This window comes from Alosa alosa, chromosome 7 (assembly GCF_017589495.1).
Source record: "Alosa alosa isolate M-15738 ecotype Scorff River chromosome 7, AALO_Geno_1.1, whole genome shotgun sequence".
NCBI lineage: Eukaryota > Metazoa > Chordata > Actinopteri > Clupeiformes > Clupeidae > Alosa > Alosa alosa.
Genome location: NC_063195.1, coordinates 17,701,789 through 17,720,190, shown reverse-complemented (window position 1 = coordinate 17,720,190; position 18,402 = coordinate 17,701,789). Strand labels below are relative to the sequence as shown.

General features: G+C 40.5%; 1 protein-coding gene across 1 annotated transcript; it reads right to left on the bottom strand.

Moving 5' to 3' along the window:
* Window positions 1–209: 209 nt before the first annotated feature.
* On the bottom strand, window positions 210–18,107 carry LOC125298022 (polyunsaturated fatty acid lipoxygenase ALOX15B-like). Its single transcript, XM_048248653.1, has 15 exons — window positions 18,036–18,107; window positions 17,796–17,946; window positions 12,333–12,534; window positions 11,649–11,730; window positions 8,358–8,480; window positions 6,475–6,578; window positions 6,186–6,355; window positions 5,671–5,814; window positions 4,900–5,103; window positions 4,139–4,225; window positions 2,977–3,146; window positions 2,218–2,339; window positions 1,489–1,589; window positions 1,010–1,180; window positions 210–412 (listed from the first exon to the last, which is right to left on the bottom strand). Exons 2-15 carry the CDS (start codon window positions 17,937–17,939, stop codon window positions 233–235), a joined length of 2,004 nt encoding a protein of 667 aa, XP_048104610.1. The 5' UTR covers window positions 17,940–17,946; window positions 18,036–18,107; the 3' UTR covers window positions 210–232.
* Between the last annotated feature and the right edge of the window lie 295 nt (window positions 18,108–18,402).

The following is an 18,402-nucleotide window of genomic DNA, read 5'->3' as shown; positions in this document are numbered from 1 at the left end:
GTGTTGGTGATCCACAAATGCAGACTCACATTTCACAAATGAAATTTTCTGTTTTACAAATGGCATTTTATTTACAAATGCACATCTATATTTGTAAAAATCAATATATGAGTTACAAATATGATTTTTTATTTGTAGATATCAAAACACACATGCAAATCAAGAAATATTTGTGGATCCCCCTCTGCGCATATACAAATATTATTGAGACAAATTTAGCTCCGAAACCCTCTCAAATGGCCACACTGTTGTCAACATTTTCGGGGTTCAAATAGGTGTAGGGAAGCTCCACCTTTTTGTTCCGCTCCTCGATAAGAGCCGACAACTCCTTCAGATCCTTCTGAAAATCCTCAATGAGATTACAAGGAACCGCTGCATCATACATATCTTCTGGGATACATCCCAGCGGGTACTGCAGAGAGGGTGATAAGATTGGAATCGTAAATAACATGCTGATAATAATAAACACATCGAGAATTCTATTGAACATTAAGCATTAAACATAAGCTAAGCATGACCGTACATCACAGTTTGTCAATATGACAAACAATAATTGATTTAAGATATATTTTACATTTTGTGAACAGAGTACTCATAATAATAATAATATAACAGAAACATTATGTAAAAACTGTAAATGAAGGTATCGGAACGTCACATATTACCAACCGTCCCATATGTCCAACGTGTATGTGTCACTTAATATTAATTTCTATACAAACCATTTAGTTCAAATCTACACCCCTATGGCTACTGAAAAATGTAAGGTTCATTTATCAAATGTTATTTTGAAGTATTAAAAAAATCATCGTTGTTTTAGAATTTTATAACGAAATGGTTGGTAATTAGCACATTTACGATAATATGAATGCAAATAAGTCAGTAAGCCGTCCTGAGTAATGGCATAAACAAGAAAAGCATTCAGTTTCCAGGACATTTTTCTTTTTCAGTTTGTGTTAAATGTAATTAAACATTGTTAAACATATGACCTGATGATGAACAAACTCACATGGTCTTGAGACTTTGTGCTTAACAGACGCAAGAAAGCCATTCCATTCACTGTCGTGCCCACATCAGGTAGGGTCTCCAAGATGGTGGCCTCCGTGGTCTGGCCTTTCTCCTTGGGAGGGGCCTTTCTGAGGGCAAAGGGGAAGTTGGGCATCCAGCCACCGTAGTCAAACTGCATAGGGAATTTGGCAAAAGGTTGTTAGAGATCACAGAACTTCTTCATAAATTTGTTGTAAATTTGATGTTAAAAAATAACCAGACAGCCAAAGTCAAAACTGTGACGAAATGTGGCACATTGGCCGATGAAGAAGAATTACAGTGCTGTTAGTATGATTGTTCTAACTTAGGCTATAGCCAATATGGCCTCTGAGCTTTCACTATGGGGCTAAGGCTGTTGGCTTTGTAAGGCATCTTCAGTTAATATTAATAAATAAAAGAAAACAGCTAGTCGCTCTATGTAATTGGGATACAATTTCTTACCTGTCCGTTGTTGACTGAGGCATGTTGGCCAGATACAGTGAAGATTGCCATGGTGACAAACTTGATGAGTTCCGCCACTGTCTGAAAAGATGATGGTACACCTGGGAAGAGGAATGAAAGGCTGTTTCTGTAAGGGTATCCACTATACTGTATTAGACACATACAACACACACACACACACATACACATCAATGGAGAGAGTGGGATTTATCTGTTTCCATGAAATGAGGAAAACAGTCATGTTAGCAATAAAGGTGTGGCTTAAGGCAATTGTCTCAATCATATGAGGGTGGTGCTGTTCAAATATTTATCTTCAAAAATACAGACCTAAGCAAGGGAATCTTTATTGGACTAATTGTACAAACAATTACGTTTCGCAAACAACTGTGAACTCGCTGCGTGCTGTGCTTGTTTGCATTAATGTTAACAAATTTGAACACACCTCAGATAACAGACTGCAAACCCACCTGAGCAAGCAATGTCTTCTCAGAAAGTATTTTTTTTAGAAAGAAAGTAAACTTTTATTGAAATAAGTACAGATAGTGCAACGATTCCTTCAGAAGGCGCATAATCAGACGCATAATCTTTGCTGGTCTAGAAGTATTTCCCCCCTGCTGACTGTCCATGTAATCGGAACAACCCACACACACACACACACACTCTCTCTCTCTCTCACACACACACACACACACACACACACACATAACAAAAGACAGAGTGATAACACACCTGAGCTTTCCCGTGCCAGAAACCCATGGGTGAAAATGTCGCTGATCCAGCTGTGCAGCTCTGTGTCTGCCTGCACGTTTGCATCACATTCGTAGTAGTGGGTCAAGAAGCGCTCAACTGACCTGAAAAGAAACACACAGCGGATTGACCTTGGTTTGACCTTGGTGGATTAACATTGCATTGATTTCACAGAGCGGATTCAATTCAACTAGCAACACCACACCAGTACAGCACTGTCTGCACCTGTGCACATGCGGGCGGTGGTACTGTAGTGGTTAAGGGCTAGTGTACAGTAGCCTGAAAGTTGTCGGTCCAATTCCCGGCTTCCACCGTTGTGCCCTTGAGCAAGGCACTTAACCCCAAGTTGCACTGGGGACAATGTAATCCCTTGTAATATATGACATACTGTATGTAAGTCACTTTGGTCAAGAAGTGTCTGCTAAATGTAATGCAACATGTATTTTCTTTGTAGTTAAGTAGTTGCATGCATATCCCGCCTCTCTTTAGGCTAGGTGCAGGACAACGTACACACAACATATACAAAGGTAAAACAAGAGAGAGAGTGTCTGCACACTGGAGAAGCTTCCAACATTTTAATTAAAAACAGCGGCATCAGTTTATTCTCCCACCCCATCTCTCTTTCCTACCTACTTCCTGTCACTCTTTACTGTCCTGTCCTAATAAAGGGAAAAAAAGCCAAACAAATATACTTAAAAAAAAAAAAAACACGACTGGACTGAACTCTAGTAGTGAGCATACTTGTTAATGATGTTCCACAGTTTTATGCCGTCATCTCTGTAGTAGTAGTTGGGGACGTTCTCCAGGCCTCTCTCAGAGATGTCATCAGGCAGACAGAGGGACCTGTAGGTCAGCGCAGTTGTTGCACGCCTCAGCAACTTCTGCAATGACTCTCCGCCAACTCCTGCATACTACATGGAGGTCATTTATGGGAAAAATCATAAAGGATGTGTTTTTAATGAGTCAGGTACTTGAACTATGTTTATTGGATTTTCTGATTTGCCTGAATTAAAACAAACACTCTTGCACCCCACCCTTCCGTCACCTCTCTGCGGTCATTACAGCATTAATGTTCTGGCAGACAACTTCCTTGTTTGTGCGCTGACCCAACCACGTTTGCATGTAGCGTGCCGTTGCATGGTATTAAATCAGCAAAATGATTTGGGGTCAGTCATGGCCTACTGTTTAGGGCTTCGGGCTTGTAACTGGAGGGTTGCCAGTTCGATCCCGACCAGTGGGAACAAGCAAGGCACCTAACCCCTCACTGCTCCCAGAGCGCCGCTGTAGCAAGGCAGCTCACTACTCCGCATTAGTGTGTGCTTCACCTCACTGTGTGCTCTGTGTGTTCACTAATTCACGGATGGGATAAATGCAGAGACCAAATTCCTTGTATATGCAAGTATACTTGGCCGAGAAACCTGATTTACATTTACATGATTTTGTCTGGAAATGTTTTCCTGCAGGACAGTATTAATGCATTGCACGGGATGGTCCGTGTCATACAAATGACATCCCATCATTTAAATGTAATAGTTGGTGAGAAGGCTAGCTAGTTTCATGTAGCGCTTCATTTAGAGTCTCGGTTAGTGAAATGTAGCTTTTGATCTTTGTAAGGCTAGGTTCACTAGCAGAGGTGTAAAAGTCCGGCTTCAGAAAGTAAAAGTCCTGCCATGTATTGGTTGTGCGCTTAACACATGTGATTTCACTAATTAGATGATCTACCTGGCTTAAGAATTGTGCTAATTAGAATCCGCTGATTAAGTGAATGGTTGGAACCAAAGCGTGGCAGGACTTTTACTTTCTGAAGTCTGTACTAGTCACTAGATTGTAAGAATGGATGACACATGAACTCAGTAGAACAGGCAAAAAACCCTTAGTGCCTATTAAACGGTGCTGTGCGTACGATGTTGATAACTCCGTCTTCAGAAATGAGCTGGTTGCGGGCCAAGATGTTGATCTGGAGTGTGTATCGGATATGGGGGCAGAGGAGCTGCAAGGGCAGAAAGAAACTGTATTAACCACCCGACATTCTTGAAATATGAAATGAATAAATGATTGAACAAGGGAATTTCTTGTCTGAATGATGATTACAGAACATTGCACACGCTATATTAGCATTGTACACTGTGTGTGTGTGTGTGTGTGTGTGTGTGTGTGTGTGTGTGTGTGTGTGTGTATCTGTGTGTTTGTGTGTGTGTTCCAGTAGTTCAGTGCACAGCACCCTTCTTCGAGACATATTATCCATTTAGAAGAGTGTGTGTGAGGGTGAATGTAGGTCTCTCTCAATTCAATTGAGCTTTATTGGCATGACAAAAAATACAATTTGTATTGCCAAAGCATACATGTACGTAGTAGTGTGTAAAGACAAAACAAAACATCATGCATCATACATTACTGCAACGGCAGTGTGTGTGTGTGTGTGTATTTGACTTTTTGTGTGCTTCACTGATGAAGTGACCCTTGTTTATGGCAAGCATCTATATATCTTGCTGCGACTGTTGCACTCTTTTGTTCCTCTCCTAATAGTATTCTTAGACTTGGATACTTAAAGTTTTGAAGGTCTTGATGCATTTCTCTGAATTTCTGGATGCATTTCTCTCTCTCTCTGTTCTTTGTTGTTGAGGCAGACTGATGTACAGACTTATTCCAGGATCACAGCCATACCTTGAAGAGGGGGTGTGGTGAGGGAAGGTTCCGCAACGTTGCCACGGTAAACACCTCAGCCAGTAGGTGAGTTCTCAGCAGGTGAAAGTCGACCTCGTGAACGCCGAACTCAGCATTCCTCACAAAGAGTTTGGCCAGTTGCCAGTCACTCTTGGAATCCGATGGAAGGAAGATGGGGTTGTCTTGGCCAGGCTTTTGCTTTAACTACACAGATATGTTTTAACATGCATAAAACGGTTGCAAATAATTTCACATATTTTTTCCTCTCATTTTCAAGTAAAGGAAAAGGTTTTAAGACACTGGTCTCTCTTTCTTAGTCATTTTTAATCAGACAGCCAAGTCCATCAACATATCAGTTACATAACCTACAGTATTTCCATTCATTATTCTTAATGATTTGATTATTTGAATATCAATATTATTTAAGATTTCTGAACATGATTTCTTAATTTATGAATTTGATTTCATACGTTTTTTCTTCCTAACCTCTGCTATCTATGTCCCTCAGGTAAGTTGCTGCACGTGCAGATTTAGGATATTTAGAAATCAAAACAGAACTGGGTTACTGGTGGGCTAAGATGGGCTAAGTAATACAAAGTCGGATTGTGTTTTCTAATAATCCAACAGAATGATGTGCTTCTGTGAAAACATTATGTCTATTTGGCTTCGTGGTGCACATATGCATTCTTCCATTGTGTTCACTAGAAAGACATCACAACGAAATGATCTTGCTTTTGGCGTGTCTACATTTCAATAATGTAATGTGTTTACCTGTATGGCGATGGGCAGCATCAGACCCTGAGGGTTGCAGTAGAGCAGGACCAGGGGAGCGGTGAGGTACTGCTGCCTGCCAGCAACTACATTTCCCACAAGCCCATCCAACATCTTGTAGTCACACAGGAAGATGTTCCCTTTCTGGAGGTGAGAAAAGTTTAAAACAAAACGTAACTAAGTGTGTGTGTGTGTATGTATGTATCTATCTATATACTGCTCAAAATAATTAAGGAAACACTTCAATCATACACTGGATCGCTACTCTGACACTGTTTGGTTCTGAGCACAAGTAAAACTTTTGAGGTGAGTGTTTTATTTTGCAAGAACCGTCAGACATTCTGTGAATGTAGTTTGAGAATGGAGAAAAGGGTGGAAGGTTTCAAAAAATGTGTTTTAACAATTGTGTTAATTTTTTGAGCAGTATAGATAGATAGATAGATCTTCCTCTACTTTTAGGTTATTTTGGTTTATTTCCCCATATGGGTGTGCCAGTGGTCACCCCATTAGTGTACCTTCATCTCCTGCTCCAAGGTGCACCCTCGCATGTAGTGCTTGACCATCTCCTCTGTGACGGGGAAGTTCTCGGGCAGCTTTAAGCAGCGCTTGATCACCATGGGGTTGAGGCCATTCAGGAACTGGTAGCCAAAGAACTCATCCTCGTCCCAGTGGTCCTCTACATATCCTACAAAGCATGCCGTGTCAGAACAAATGCTACAAACAAAAAACAAACTGTAGTTTTTTTGTTTGTTTTACTCCATACTGTAGCTGGACAGCTCATTTGTTTAATGGGAGATACCATACCAATGGTTGGGTTTTTGTTCTCGCAGATGATCACGTCCAGTTGATTGATGCTTTCCCACGATCGTCTGCAGTCGGCCAACCCAGTTAGCTTCAGAGCACTTAGCCTAAGTGTTGGGAAGTTTACAGAGCTTAAAGAACAGAAAATATCTGAGCCTAAAGTTACCTGCCATTTTTGAAGATATCATAGGCCTATAAGCATATTGCTTATTTTCAATTCTTAAAGAGCATCACATCTTACACAATGACACAGTGTCTGAACACTTTGAGCTTCAGAGCACCTAGCCTATTAGTACACAGTGTTGGGGAAAAGGGGGATTCTGTGAAGTAGCCTAGTCACTCTGTCATTCTACACAGAATAGATACAACGGGCTCTGAGGGTCTGATCTGAGGGAGACTCTATCGTTACTGCTCTACCGGGCTTCTCTGAAGCTCTATTCGAGTGTTAACTACTCCACTTGGGTGTCTATCGAGACTAACTGGGCCTTATCGTCTGGCCATTTTGGCCCTAAAAGGAAAAGTATGTGTGTGTGTGCACAAACAAGGCTACTAAGAAGAATCTCCATTAAAAGAGTGCTGCTGTTCACTGGGTATGTGACCAGGATCACTATGTTTTCTATGTTGTAAGTTTGTTGCCATCTCTCATGCTTCTATGCTAATAATCAGAGTGCTCATCATTCCTCTTACTTGTTATGCCAAAACATGAGAATCTCTGTGAGTTTCATAAAGGACATACTTGTTGTGGGTTGATAGTTTCTTGACAGGAATGTATATTCTGTCATCTGTCCACGAGTGGTTTGTCTCTCTACTTCTTTGTTACCTTTGTTGTTACTTGTAGCAGTAACATCATATGTTAATGTTGTGCATGGATACTCTGCCTGTGACATCTAGAACAAAGAACTCTTCTTTTTGCAAGCCAACTTCAAGTTTTTACCTGCTCTAGCTCAATTGGATTAAAGCTGCAGTTGGCAAGTGTGACAGATTAAGGGGATTTAGCCAAAATTTTGAATGTTTACAACTCTCATGGCCCTCCCCCACTACCACCGAGCCCCCTTCATCGAGTTTGTGCTTGTCAGTGCGCACCAGACTGTGATTAACAGTCAGATCTCACACAGTCCTGCTTGGATTCTGATTGGACCAGAAGAACCGGGAGCTGTGGATTTTTGCAAAATAAATAACAAGCTCTAGGTGGAGGTACAAGTGTGTTTTTTTTTTCTAAAACAGGCTGATTTATGTTGTTCTGTCGGAGCATAGTGTCGGTTTCAATGAATATGATCAAAACAATCTTGCCAACTGCAGCTTTAACATTGGATTAAGTCAACTTGGCATCTCCAATTTGGAATTAAGGAGATGGTTTTTAATAGCATTCTTCACTGGTCTACAGCTAAATCTAATACAACAGCCTAACTGGCTGGAAGTATGATGAAGCAAAAGGTTAAGTTGTTGGCTGTGTTCCAGTAATTTGTTGTTTTGCACTTTGTCTTTCAATCATTCTATGTTTTTTGATTGCATTTTAATCATGTTTTAATCAACCATTGCCCTTTTATGCTTTTATTTGCTATTACTGTTTTGATTTTGTTTATGTAAAGCACATTGAATGACCTCTGTGTGTGAAATGCACAATATAAATTAACCTGTCTTGACTTGACACGGTAGGTTGTTCCACCAACGGGGAACAAATTAAAATAGTCTGGATAGTGTGCAGGGGCAGCAGTGCGAGACGACAGTGTGAGTCCATGGAGGATTGTAGTGGCCCAAGGGGTAACATAAGCCTTGCTAAGAGCACTTAAGTAAGCGGGACCAGACTCAGCAATCACCAAGCATCAATCATCAAACATTCGTGACTTGAATTTTGAAAGAGCGGAATGACTTCAGCATTGGCTTACTGTTTGCCTGCAGAGGTGAAGAAATCGGTCGCCTTTGTGAAAGAAAACTGAACCTCGGCCGGCAGAGCAAGGGAAGTGTCGAAATCAACACACTGGGGCATGCCCTCGGCGTACACACGCCACCTACAGTAGGAAGAGAAAGGAAACGGCCGTCGTCTCACCTGCACTGTGTTTTTGAAACAAACACACACACTTTATAGACCCTTTCAACAATAAAAACAAAAACAATGCTTGAACGTTCTATTTGGTTCCCAATCTACTTCTTCTGCATTAAGATAACACATGGAATGTTAAAACCAGGCTTGGAATTTCAACATTCTGGGGGCAAGGCCATTTGGCCTTCAGTTGGGCATATTTGGTGGAGGGCACAAAGGCCACATGTCAGGGCACTAAGGCCAACGTTAACTATACAGTAGTTGGCTATAAAAATGATCAAAGTTGTATTTAGCCTATTCACTGCAGTAGACCTGTATCACTGTATGAAACATTACAAAAACATGAAACATGAGACATTACATATAACTGTAAATCATCTGATAATATTTACAGATATCTAGGCTATATTTAACATTTATTTGATATTTGAATGATGTATTGAAATCATGTATTGAACAATTAAGCACAGTTCAGCTTTTAAGAAAGTCAAATAGCCTAGATGCATGCTTAGCATTTTGTGATCATTAAGGCTACTTTCACAAACTCTTACTCTTACAAACTCACAAACCGATATCTAGGCGACATTTGTAATATTTATTTTGTATTTGGCCCGTTATGAAATAATGTGGAACAATTTAAACACAGTGTAAAACTTAAAGCCCAAATTTGGAGACATCCATGTATGTTGAAATGTACTGCAAATTCAAAACGGGATTACTCTGGAACGACTAACTGTACAGGGGACTGCATTACACCTTTGTGTTCGGTAAGGTCTGCTGTTTATTCTGATATATGGTTTGTCATGTGTTAAACGAGGGGTTCGTGAAGTATTCTGCAGAGATGAATGGGTAGGGAGATGGACGCAAAACCTTCAGTAGAATTTATGATTAAATTGAATGATATTATTTACTTTTCTCGCGAACCGTTCATCACAGCAATTAGCGGCTGACATCGTTTAAATGACTTTCGTGTGATACTTGTGATGTCTGTGTGATGAGTAGGCTACTCATGCGCGGATCTACGGGGTGGCAAAGGGTGGCAACTGCCACCCCTGGGACACAGTCTTGCCACCCGTTGCCACCCCATTTATAAATCAGATAATATTTTTTTAAGTTTATTTTATGTTCATACATGTTGGACTGTGAGAAGGTGTGAAACCCGCACCAAACTCCTCAAACAGAAATCGCCGATTTAGAATCCCCCGCCCCCTCACAATGGTTTCACCCATCACCATCAGCGCAGTGACCCCCGTGAAATTTCACCATTGGCAGCAGATTGCACAGTGCATGCAACTATGTGTCAACTGTCTGTAGGCCTACAACGAAGTGGTAAGTTTGACCACCAAGTCGAAAAAGTCCATAATCAGTCCATCAGTTAACCCGGCAACAACCTCACTGTTAGTCGACGTCATTTACATCCGCAAGACTTTGTCTCATCGAATTTTTTGATGATGGTCAGGTCAGATCATAAGGGCATGCTCATGCGTAGCTTAACGTTTAAAGTCTATTTGTGTCGCTAGTTTATAACATTTGATTGTAGCCTAAATACTGCTGTCAATGTCAACCCATACACGTGCTAATTCAACACTGGTTCTCAAAATTGTCATGCATCCACTTTCCCAGGATCTATGACTATCCAAATTTGGTCGACATGTCAAATCAAACTAGAATATCTATTCGGTGTCAAGCTGGTGGCGGTTGCGTTTTTTTTACCCTTTCTTTTCATATACAGTGAATCAATATACACAAGTAAAAGTAGCCTACAGTTACATGACTGAAATTCTACTCAATCACAATAATAGCCTACTATTTTCAAACAAACCCTACTCAGAGTAGGCTACTAGACTAGACGTTTGAAAGCACATCACATATGAAGCGTTGTGCATGATATGTAATTGCTTCTATTCCAGTTAAATCTTGCAGTTTCATTGGGTGATAGATTTCAATCATTTGCTGGTAGATGAACCAACAAGCTGAGGCCAGCACAGGAGTTTGTGTCCTCAAGAAATTAACATGTTGCTTGTTCACTCGTGTTTGAGGTCGTTTTAATAGGATATTTATAAAGGTACTTTAATACAGTAGGCCTATACATGTACTTCCTTATTCACCACTTTGTGAGTGAGTGAGTAGCCAAAATTGTGAATGGCAAAACGTAACATTTGGCACTAAAGATCAGGGACTGAGGGGGACTGATTTCCATTTAGGTTCGTTCTGAGCAAAAACATTATTTGATATCATAATATTATAATATCTATATAATATTAGGTCTTAAAAATAATAGCCTAACTTAAAGGCACAGAAAATCCTTGCTTTAAGCCTTGCAATAGCCTAACCTATGTATGGTGCTACCAACTGCATGACAGGCCTATAAATATTTGCCTAGTGTCTCTGGTATCTTATTTCACAAATTGTTTCAGTAATTTAGACTACATACTTGGAAAAGGCAGTTAGATAGTGTTGGATATTAATATTCGTTTTTTTTATCTACCGATGGCTTATTTTGTATGACTAAATTTGTCCATATTCCCTCAAAACTCAATAGAAGACATCATTTGAGGGGTCATGTTTTAAAAATACCTCCAAATCATCAGAATCTTGTTTCAATCCATATAACCTAAATCTATTTATGGCTTATTTTATAAATGTATCCATATTCCCTCAAAACTAACTAGATAATGTCCATGGCCCCCCTCCTGGAACCTCGCCACCCCAGGAAAAAATCTCTAGATCCGCCCCTGAGGCTACTTCGCAAGTAGTTCAACTGAGAAGAATGGGTGAATTTGGACGCACTTTCTTTCTTGCGCTAACTTTCTCCACTGCGTAATTTGCGCTGTGAATGCTAAGATTGTTTTGACAGGCCATAGGCTAAATATATATCGCTATTAGTAGGACGCAAAGCAGAATATTGAAAGACGGGGGCACCAAGGCCACCGTGGCCTGTAAACCTCTGATTTTCAAAGGGGCGTCACGGCAAACGCAAGGGGCTACGACGGCCATGGCCGTCGTGGCCGCCGTGAAATTCCTACCCTGGTTAAAACGGAAGCCTTGTGGGGCCAACTATGATGCTGATAATGAAACTCTCTTGAAAGGGTCTATACAGTCAGAAACGGCATGCTTTGGCACTCTGCCCACTAACCTAAAAGTCTCACGGTGCTCTTGGAGGTGTCTCATCCTTTGTCTCTGGGCTATGGGATGTGTGTCCTGGAACGTGAGACTTGCTGGAATGGATCCATACAAAAAACAACAACATTAATTGGTCATAGGAAGATAGCTCATCATGCATATGACTTTTGATTTGATATCATTTGATTTGATACGATGTTTATGTTTCTTGGCAGACACTTTTATCTAAAGCGATCAATACATCAATACAGGGCAATTCCATGCAAAACTGTCACGTCCATAACGGCAACACAATGCCATGGTATGGTATGATGTGAATGATGATTACTTGAAAATTGAGCATTCACTCTTCTTGGTTGTAGAACTTACAGGAAAATACTATGGCATTTACTATCATACAAATACTATTGCACTACTATCATACAAATACTATGGCATTTAGTTGGCGTTATGGACGTGACAGTTTTGCGTGGAATAGCCCTACATCAAAACATCAATAAACATTACATAATCATAAAAACCTCTGTTGACTTGTTGTTGTTGATGTTGTTGAAGCACACATAGACACAGACAACTGAGCTTTATCACAAGTCATAGTCTCGTATTCAAAAAAATACAACTGACAAATGTGTATTGTCTTGTAAACAGTCATACTGTACATTGTAAATGTTCAGTGTGTGTGTGTGTGCGCCATTACCTTTGGCAGGTCTTAACACAATATTCTCATCACAGCCAACCCAGCGATAGCATGGAAACAAAATGTCATCGCCCTCAGGTGTCCTGACAGAAATCTTGTCGCAGAACCACTCGTTGTAATAGCCCATGAATGGCTTGAGACAGAGCTTGATTGATATAAGCTCTCCCACTGACTCTTTGCAGCATACCCTAAATTTTCTCACCTGCACAGACATAGGAAGATTTTTATGTTTGATGAAAGAGTTATAGCATCCATACTAAATCTTTCAACTTTCCCTGAAAGATGTTTAACACGAATAAGCAAAAGAAATGTCAGGAGAGTTTTGCTAGGTTTGTTTTTTTTATGCACAATAAATATTATTTTCTTTTCATTATTCTATTTTATGTTGTTTTCTTTATTTCATCAAATGACCAATTTGTCCTTTTTTACTTTAAAAGATTTAAAGACATTAAAAGTAACACAATGTAGAAATCCCCTTATTTGCAACGCACTGGGTAACTGTCTAAGGTGGTGCCGAATGCATCATAAACTAACGCAGTGTTTCCCAAAGTCTGGGTCGCGACCCACGTGTGGGTTGCAGGAGATTTTATTTGGGTCGCCAGCACAATTTATGTTGTGTTATAGGCCTAACTGATACCATTTGTCATTTGATACCAGGAAAGCTAACCGTTTTCTATTAGGATGTAGTTTGTTAACTACCACAGTCACGGTTTTGTCATAAAAGCTCATGGAACTGGGGGACGAACGCATCGCAGAGGGGGTGCCAGAGCATGGATATATACCTCTCAAAATGAAACCGTTCTGTAGGGGTGCCTGCCATGTACCTCGCAGTTGCAAACTGCAAGGGACATGAATCCGCTTATTTGCACGAACATTAACAGATACCAGCTCCTCAACTTTACCGATTAAAATCTAGTGACCGTGCTGTCAACTGTGCTGTCAACTAAAGCATCCATAGACCGGACATAAGGCCATTCAATTTGCATATAGATAGTTTCGATTGTAGATGCAATCTTTAAAGTTAATAGCAACCTCCTCACATTTTTATTTTTGTGTTCTCATTTCTTATTTACAACAGTGCATTAAATTAGGCTACAATTTAAATGGACATGTTAAACACTATTTCTCTCGTTTTCTACCTCGCTAACTCCAAAGTAAAGGCGCATTTTTCCGGCTATTACGCAAAAGCCTTTTGTTCTGAACGACTATACAATATAATATAATACAACAACACAATATAACAACTTGAGTTATTTGCTGTTGACATCAGAATTGACTTCCACAGTGTTATGGACCCATTTGTCTGCAACGCAACGTAGCCTACAACATTTTTTAAAAAATACAGGAACAGCTTACTATGCTGACGAATGACGACTGCGCAACATGCGAGAATTTCCCCAACTCTCGGATGTGCATTAAAATGTATCTTCTCAGTAGTCATTTCCAACTTTTCATGCTGATGGTGCTCAAAATGCAACACAGAAAAGCAGAATCTATCTATCTAGATCCTATAGCAATATATGATTGGGGGAGGCATAGAAAAGTTGGAGAACCTGTGGCCTAAAACAATATTGTTGGTTGCAGGGTAGATTTGAAGTGAAATGGGTCGCGATGGTCTGTCAATTTTAAAAAGTGGGTCCCCAGAAAAAAAGTTTGGGAAACACTGAACTAACGAAAAGGACCATGTTTCTGCATGGAAAAACAAAGTGACGTAGTACAATACTAGGCACTCCGTGTGTTAAAGATCAAGACCACAATTCTGCAAGTTTGAATAAAGTAAGTTTAAAGCCATTATTCTAAAGCAGCGGTTCTCAAACATTTCACAAAGAGTACCACCACGGAAGACAAGAAAGACCTAACCTAACTAGTTTGAATTTAACTTCAGTGATCGTGTGGTTAACAATATTTTAATACAAATATTTTGATTATTAATACATTAATACATATAAGTGATTATTTTGTCTTTATGAAAAAACATCTTGAGGTACCCTGACAGAGAGTCCGTGTACCACCAGTGGTACCCGTACCACCCGTACCACTAAAGCAACACATGGTATTAACTCATTGAATGCCAAGCTGTTTTCGGAAGCTTTGTCCTAGAGTGCCAGCAATCTAGACCATTGTTGATGATTTTTGTACAGCCACTGCATATTCTGTGTTATAGCCAGTGATGCCAGTAACGCGTTACTTAGTAACGCGTTAGTCTATTTTGACCACTTTTTCGGTAACGGTAATCTAGCAGCTACTATTTACAAACCAGTAATCAGATTAAAGTTACTTATCTAAATCACTGTACGTTACTATTTTTGTCATTTTCCTTAGTGTAGCGGGTAGGACGTAGGCAGTGGGACTTGCGCCTTGATTGGATGCCTTGATTGAATCAGGTGGTGGCTGCTTGGCGCTACACCTTTAAATCCAGCAAACTGCCGGTGCCTCATCAGTGTGTCTCGCCACCCAGACTCTTGGTTCCTTGGAGTATCGGTTGGTCATACAAGTTAATGTGAGTTCTCATGCTTAAATGTATTTTAGCCTTAAATTAATTTTAGCCATGGTTGCCATGGACCTGGTCTGACTCGGACTATTGCATTGTTTTGTAGCTTGGCCTGATGTTAGTGCCGTGGTTACGTCCAGCTCCTTGTCTCCACAAGCCCTCGCCGGCTACAAATTGTGTCTGCGTGTTTCAATGAAAATGTAAGTTCTCTGCTTTTACACATGAGCAACGTTCAGCCTTTTATCCTTAGGCACTGGCTGTAATGAATTCACATTAATTTGTGTTCTGTTTATATTACATTGATGCATAGGCTGCAAATTAGGCATAGCTTTGATTTGACCTATATAATTACTTGTATGATATCGTAGCCATGTTTTCTTTGCAGGAGGACCGTCGTACGCCACCTTGGCCACTTTTTCCTGTGCCCTGTTTTAGTATTCAGTTGTTGTGTGTGTGTGTGTGTGTGTGTGTGTGTGTGAGAGAGAGCGAGCGTGTGTGGGAGGGAGGCCCACCGTGCTGCCCATCAGTCTCTTGTATGTGTTGATGTATGTTTCATGTTTGTCTGTTGTATGTATTCTAGGCCATTGGATTAGTGCAATATTCGGGAGGGGTAACAATCTTGCTGTGTGGTCACTGGATTGCTGTGTATAGTAAATGAATTGCTGTGTATAGTAAATGAATTGCTGTGTGTGTGACCTGTGACGTGCCCTATATATATTCTGTGTTTGCTGATTGAAACTTGCTGAATCTTTTAGTGTTACTTATCCAAACACCTTAATTTTGCACATTGTTGTCCCTGTGAGTTTGCTGCCCAGAGGCCTAGTGTCTGTTCAAATGTATGCATCTACGTGAATAATAAAATAAACTGGTTTTTTTTTTTTACTTTTATAATACCTGGAGTATCCCTCTCTCCATTTATTTCCCTTTATTGGGATAGCCTGCTTGTAACATCTAAAACTCAGATTGTTGGTTACAAACTGTAACTGGTGCAAAGGCCCCCCCTAGGGGTCACATTAAATAGTAAAATAGTAAGTAGTAGTAGTAATAGTAAATATATAGCCTATTCTTTGCTTCCTTCTTGTCTCGGGGATTAACGTCATGTAGGCTATGCCAACCTTTTCAGCATGAAGACAACTCCCGTGTAAAACCACGCAGCGACACAAACGTAAACAACAATGGAGGGTGGAGAGAGATGCACCGTTTTATCTATACAGTCATTATTTTGAGTTTGTGTCAGCTAAACATTACAACATTAAAGTAGCCTACGTTGCACATTCTGTGCTGGCGACAAAGTGCTGTCTAGCTAGACATCCCAAGTCTCCCGAAGTTTTGGGAGTCTCCCACATATTGATATCCTGACGCCCGCAAATTACATAAAATCTCCCGGAACCTAGAGCGAACAAGAGCACGCAAGCCAGAACGGGACTTCGCGTGTGCATCTAAGTTTAACGCGCACACAACTGAGAGGGAGAGAGAGAGGAGTGGTACGTGTGTGCCTGCAAGCGCATCCAAGACAGAGCATCCTGGTCTGTTTTGCTAAATCAACCAATCAGTTTTCAGTGTAGGTGGGCTTATATCTCTTTTCTCCCGAACATCAGTTCAGTTAGTGTATCTAGGAACAGGAGCGTCATGGCAGAGTCAGTTCCCCTCAAAAAGGAACATTTAAGACCCATTTCACATCAGACTACACAAAAGTGTACCCAATTGTCTCAAGAGTAAAACATAATGATAGTATTGCACACGGCACTGTTTGTAACAGTGACTTTAGCATTTATCACGGCGGGTTAAATGATTGCAAAAGACTTGTTGAGGTGAGTTTAAAAAGTGTAATTTAATTTGCATATTACTCAGGCCTATACTAGAGGGCTAGTTGCCAAGGCTACATGAAAAGGCCAAACTACCAAAATCTACATACTTTACTATCACAATTTCTATCAATAGGCCTTCCTTATTTGGTGTACTGACTAGACATTGAACAAACATCTGCATTTCAGTATCTAAGTACAGTAGGTTAGGTTGGGATGTCTGCTATACATTGTTAAAATGCACTTGGCAGTATTGGCAAAACCGGTTATCATTTTTATGTTGAGGCGGTGGGGGTGTTGTCGGCAGCTGCTGAAAGTAACTAATAAAGTAACTTGTAATCTAACTTAGTTACTTTTAAAATCAAGTAATCAGTAAATTAACTAAGCTACTTTTTAAAGGAGTAATCAGTAATCAGATTACTTTTTCAAGGTAACTGTAGCAACACTGGTTATAGCTATGAACACAAACAATGGCTCGTTTAAAAGGTGACACTTTAAGCTCTCAGTGGGTGCAAACCGTGTATTTCTACACGCCTCTGTTCCTGAGAAATCCCAAGGTAAACAGTGGCTAGTTTTCATCAAAATCGCTGTTTTTTTCTAGAAATGGAGATATAACGTCTTTCATGAAATATGAAGTGTTGCCTGTAAACTTTCCGGGAAGTGATCAGTGAGACCTGGCGAGACTGCCACCTAGTGATAGACCCACGAAAATGGCCTGGTTTTGAGCTGACGTGCATGAGTCACTGATTCGACCCAAAGCGGCAACAGAGTTATGATAAAATGTCCAGATTGTGCGTCTTCATGAGTTTTCGATCGTCATATATTTCATTTCCATTCATCACAGAGTTCCCAAAATCACATATGAGGTGAGTGTCTAGTTTCGTAATTAAAAAAAAAAAGCTAAAAACGTAATATTAGGCCTACGTTTTTGGCACTCAACGCATGGGAAGGAAAAACGTAATATTAAGTTTTTGGCACTCAACGCATGGGAAGGAAAAACGTAATATTACGTTTTTGGCACTCAATGAGTTAAATTTACCTTAAAAAATGGCTTTAAACTGATTTTGTTGCTACACTGACTTTTAATCGAGATTAGCATCTTTTGCATTGTTTATTTAAGGTGTAAGAATGTTGTACGTTGTGTTGCTTTTAATCGGCCGAACTTACCGATCCCTGCCAAAAGCCCTGAAAGCGGTTGAGACTCTCCTCGTCGCTCTCGGCATCTGTGCCCCGTAGCTGGATGCAGACGCGACTGGTGGTTCCAGACAGAAGTCTGTTTCCTGTGTGTGCTGTCACTGTGTAGGACACCATAGCTGTTCTGCAAAGTGAAGGACAAATGATGCATCACAGGGGAAATATCAGTGGCAGAAGCAGCAAAGAGAGACAGAGAGAGAGAGAGATTCTCACCCTTAATTCTAAGTCGCAGTGATAGTGTAGTGATCTGTTGATTCCGAAAGGAGTCTTGAAGGCGGATTGTTCTTTTCCCACACCTCTTTTTATAGCACTGTGGGTATGTGGTGGGGGGTATTCCTCAGAATTCTGAGTGATAGATGACATCAGTGTGTGCACACACTCTCTCTGCTTTAGACCTTGGCCATGTTCCAATGCCACGTTGTATGCATGTGTGGATGAGTGTGTGTGTGTGTGTGTGTGTGTGTGTGGATGAGTGGGTGTGAGTGTGTATGTGTGTAAGTCTGTGAGTGTGTGTGTGTACATGGGTGCGTGCAAAGAGAGAAAAGTAAATATTACACATTTGGTGACGCCTCACCTACAG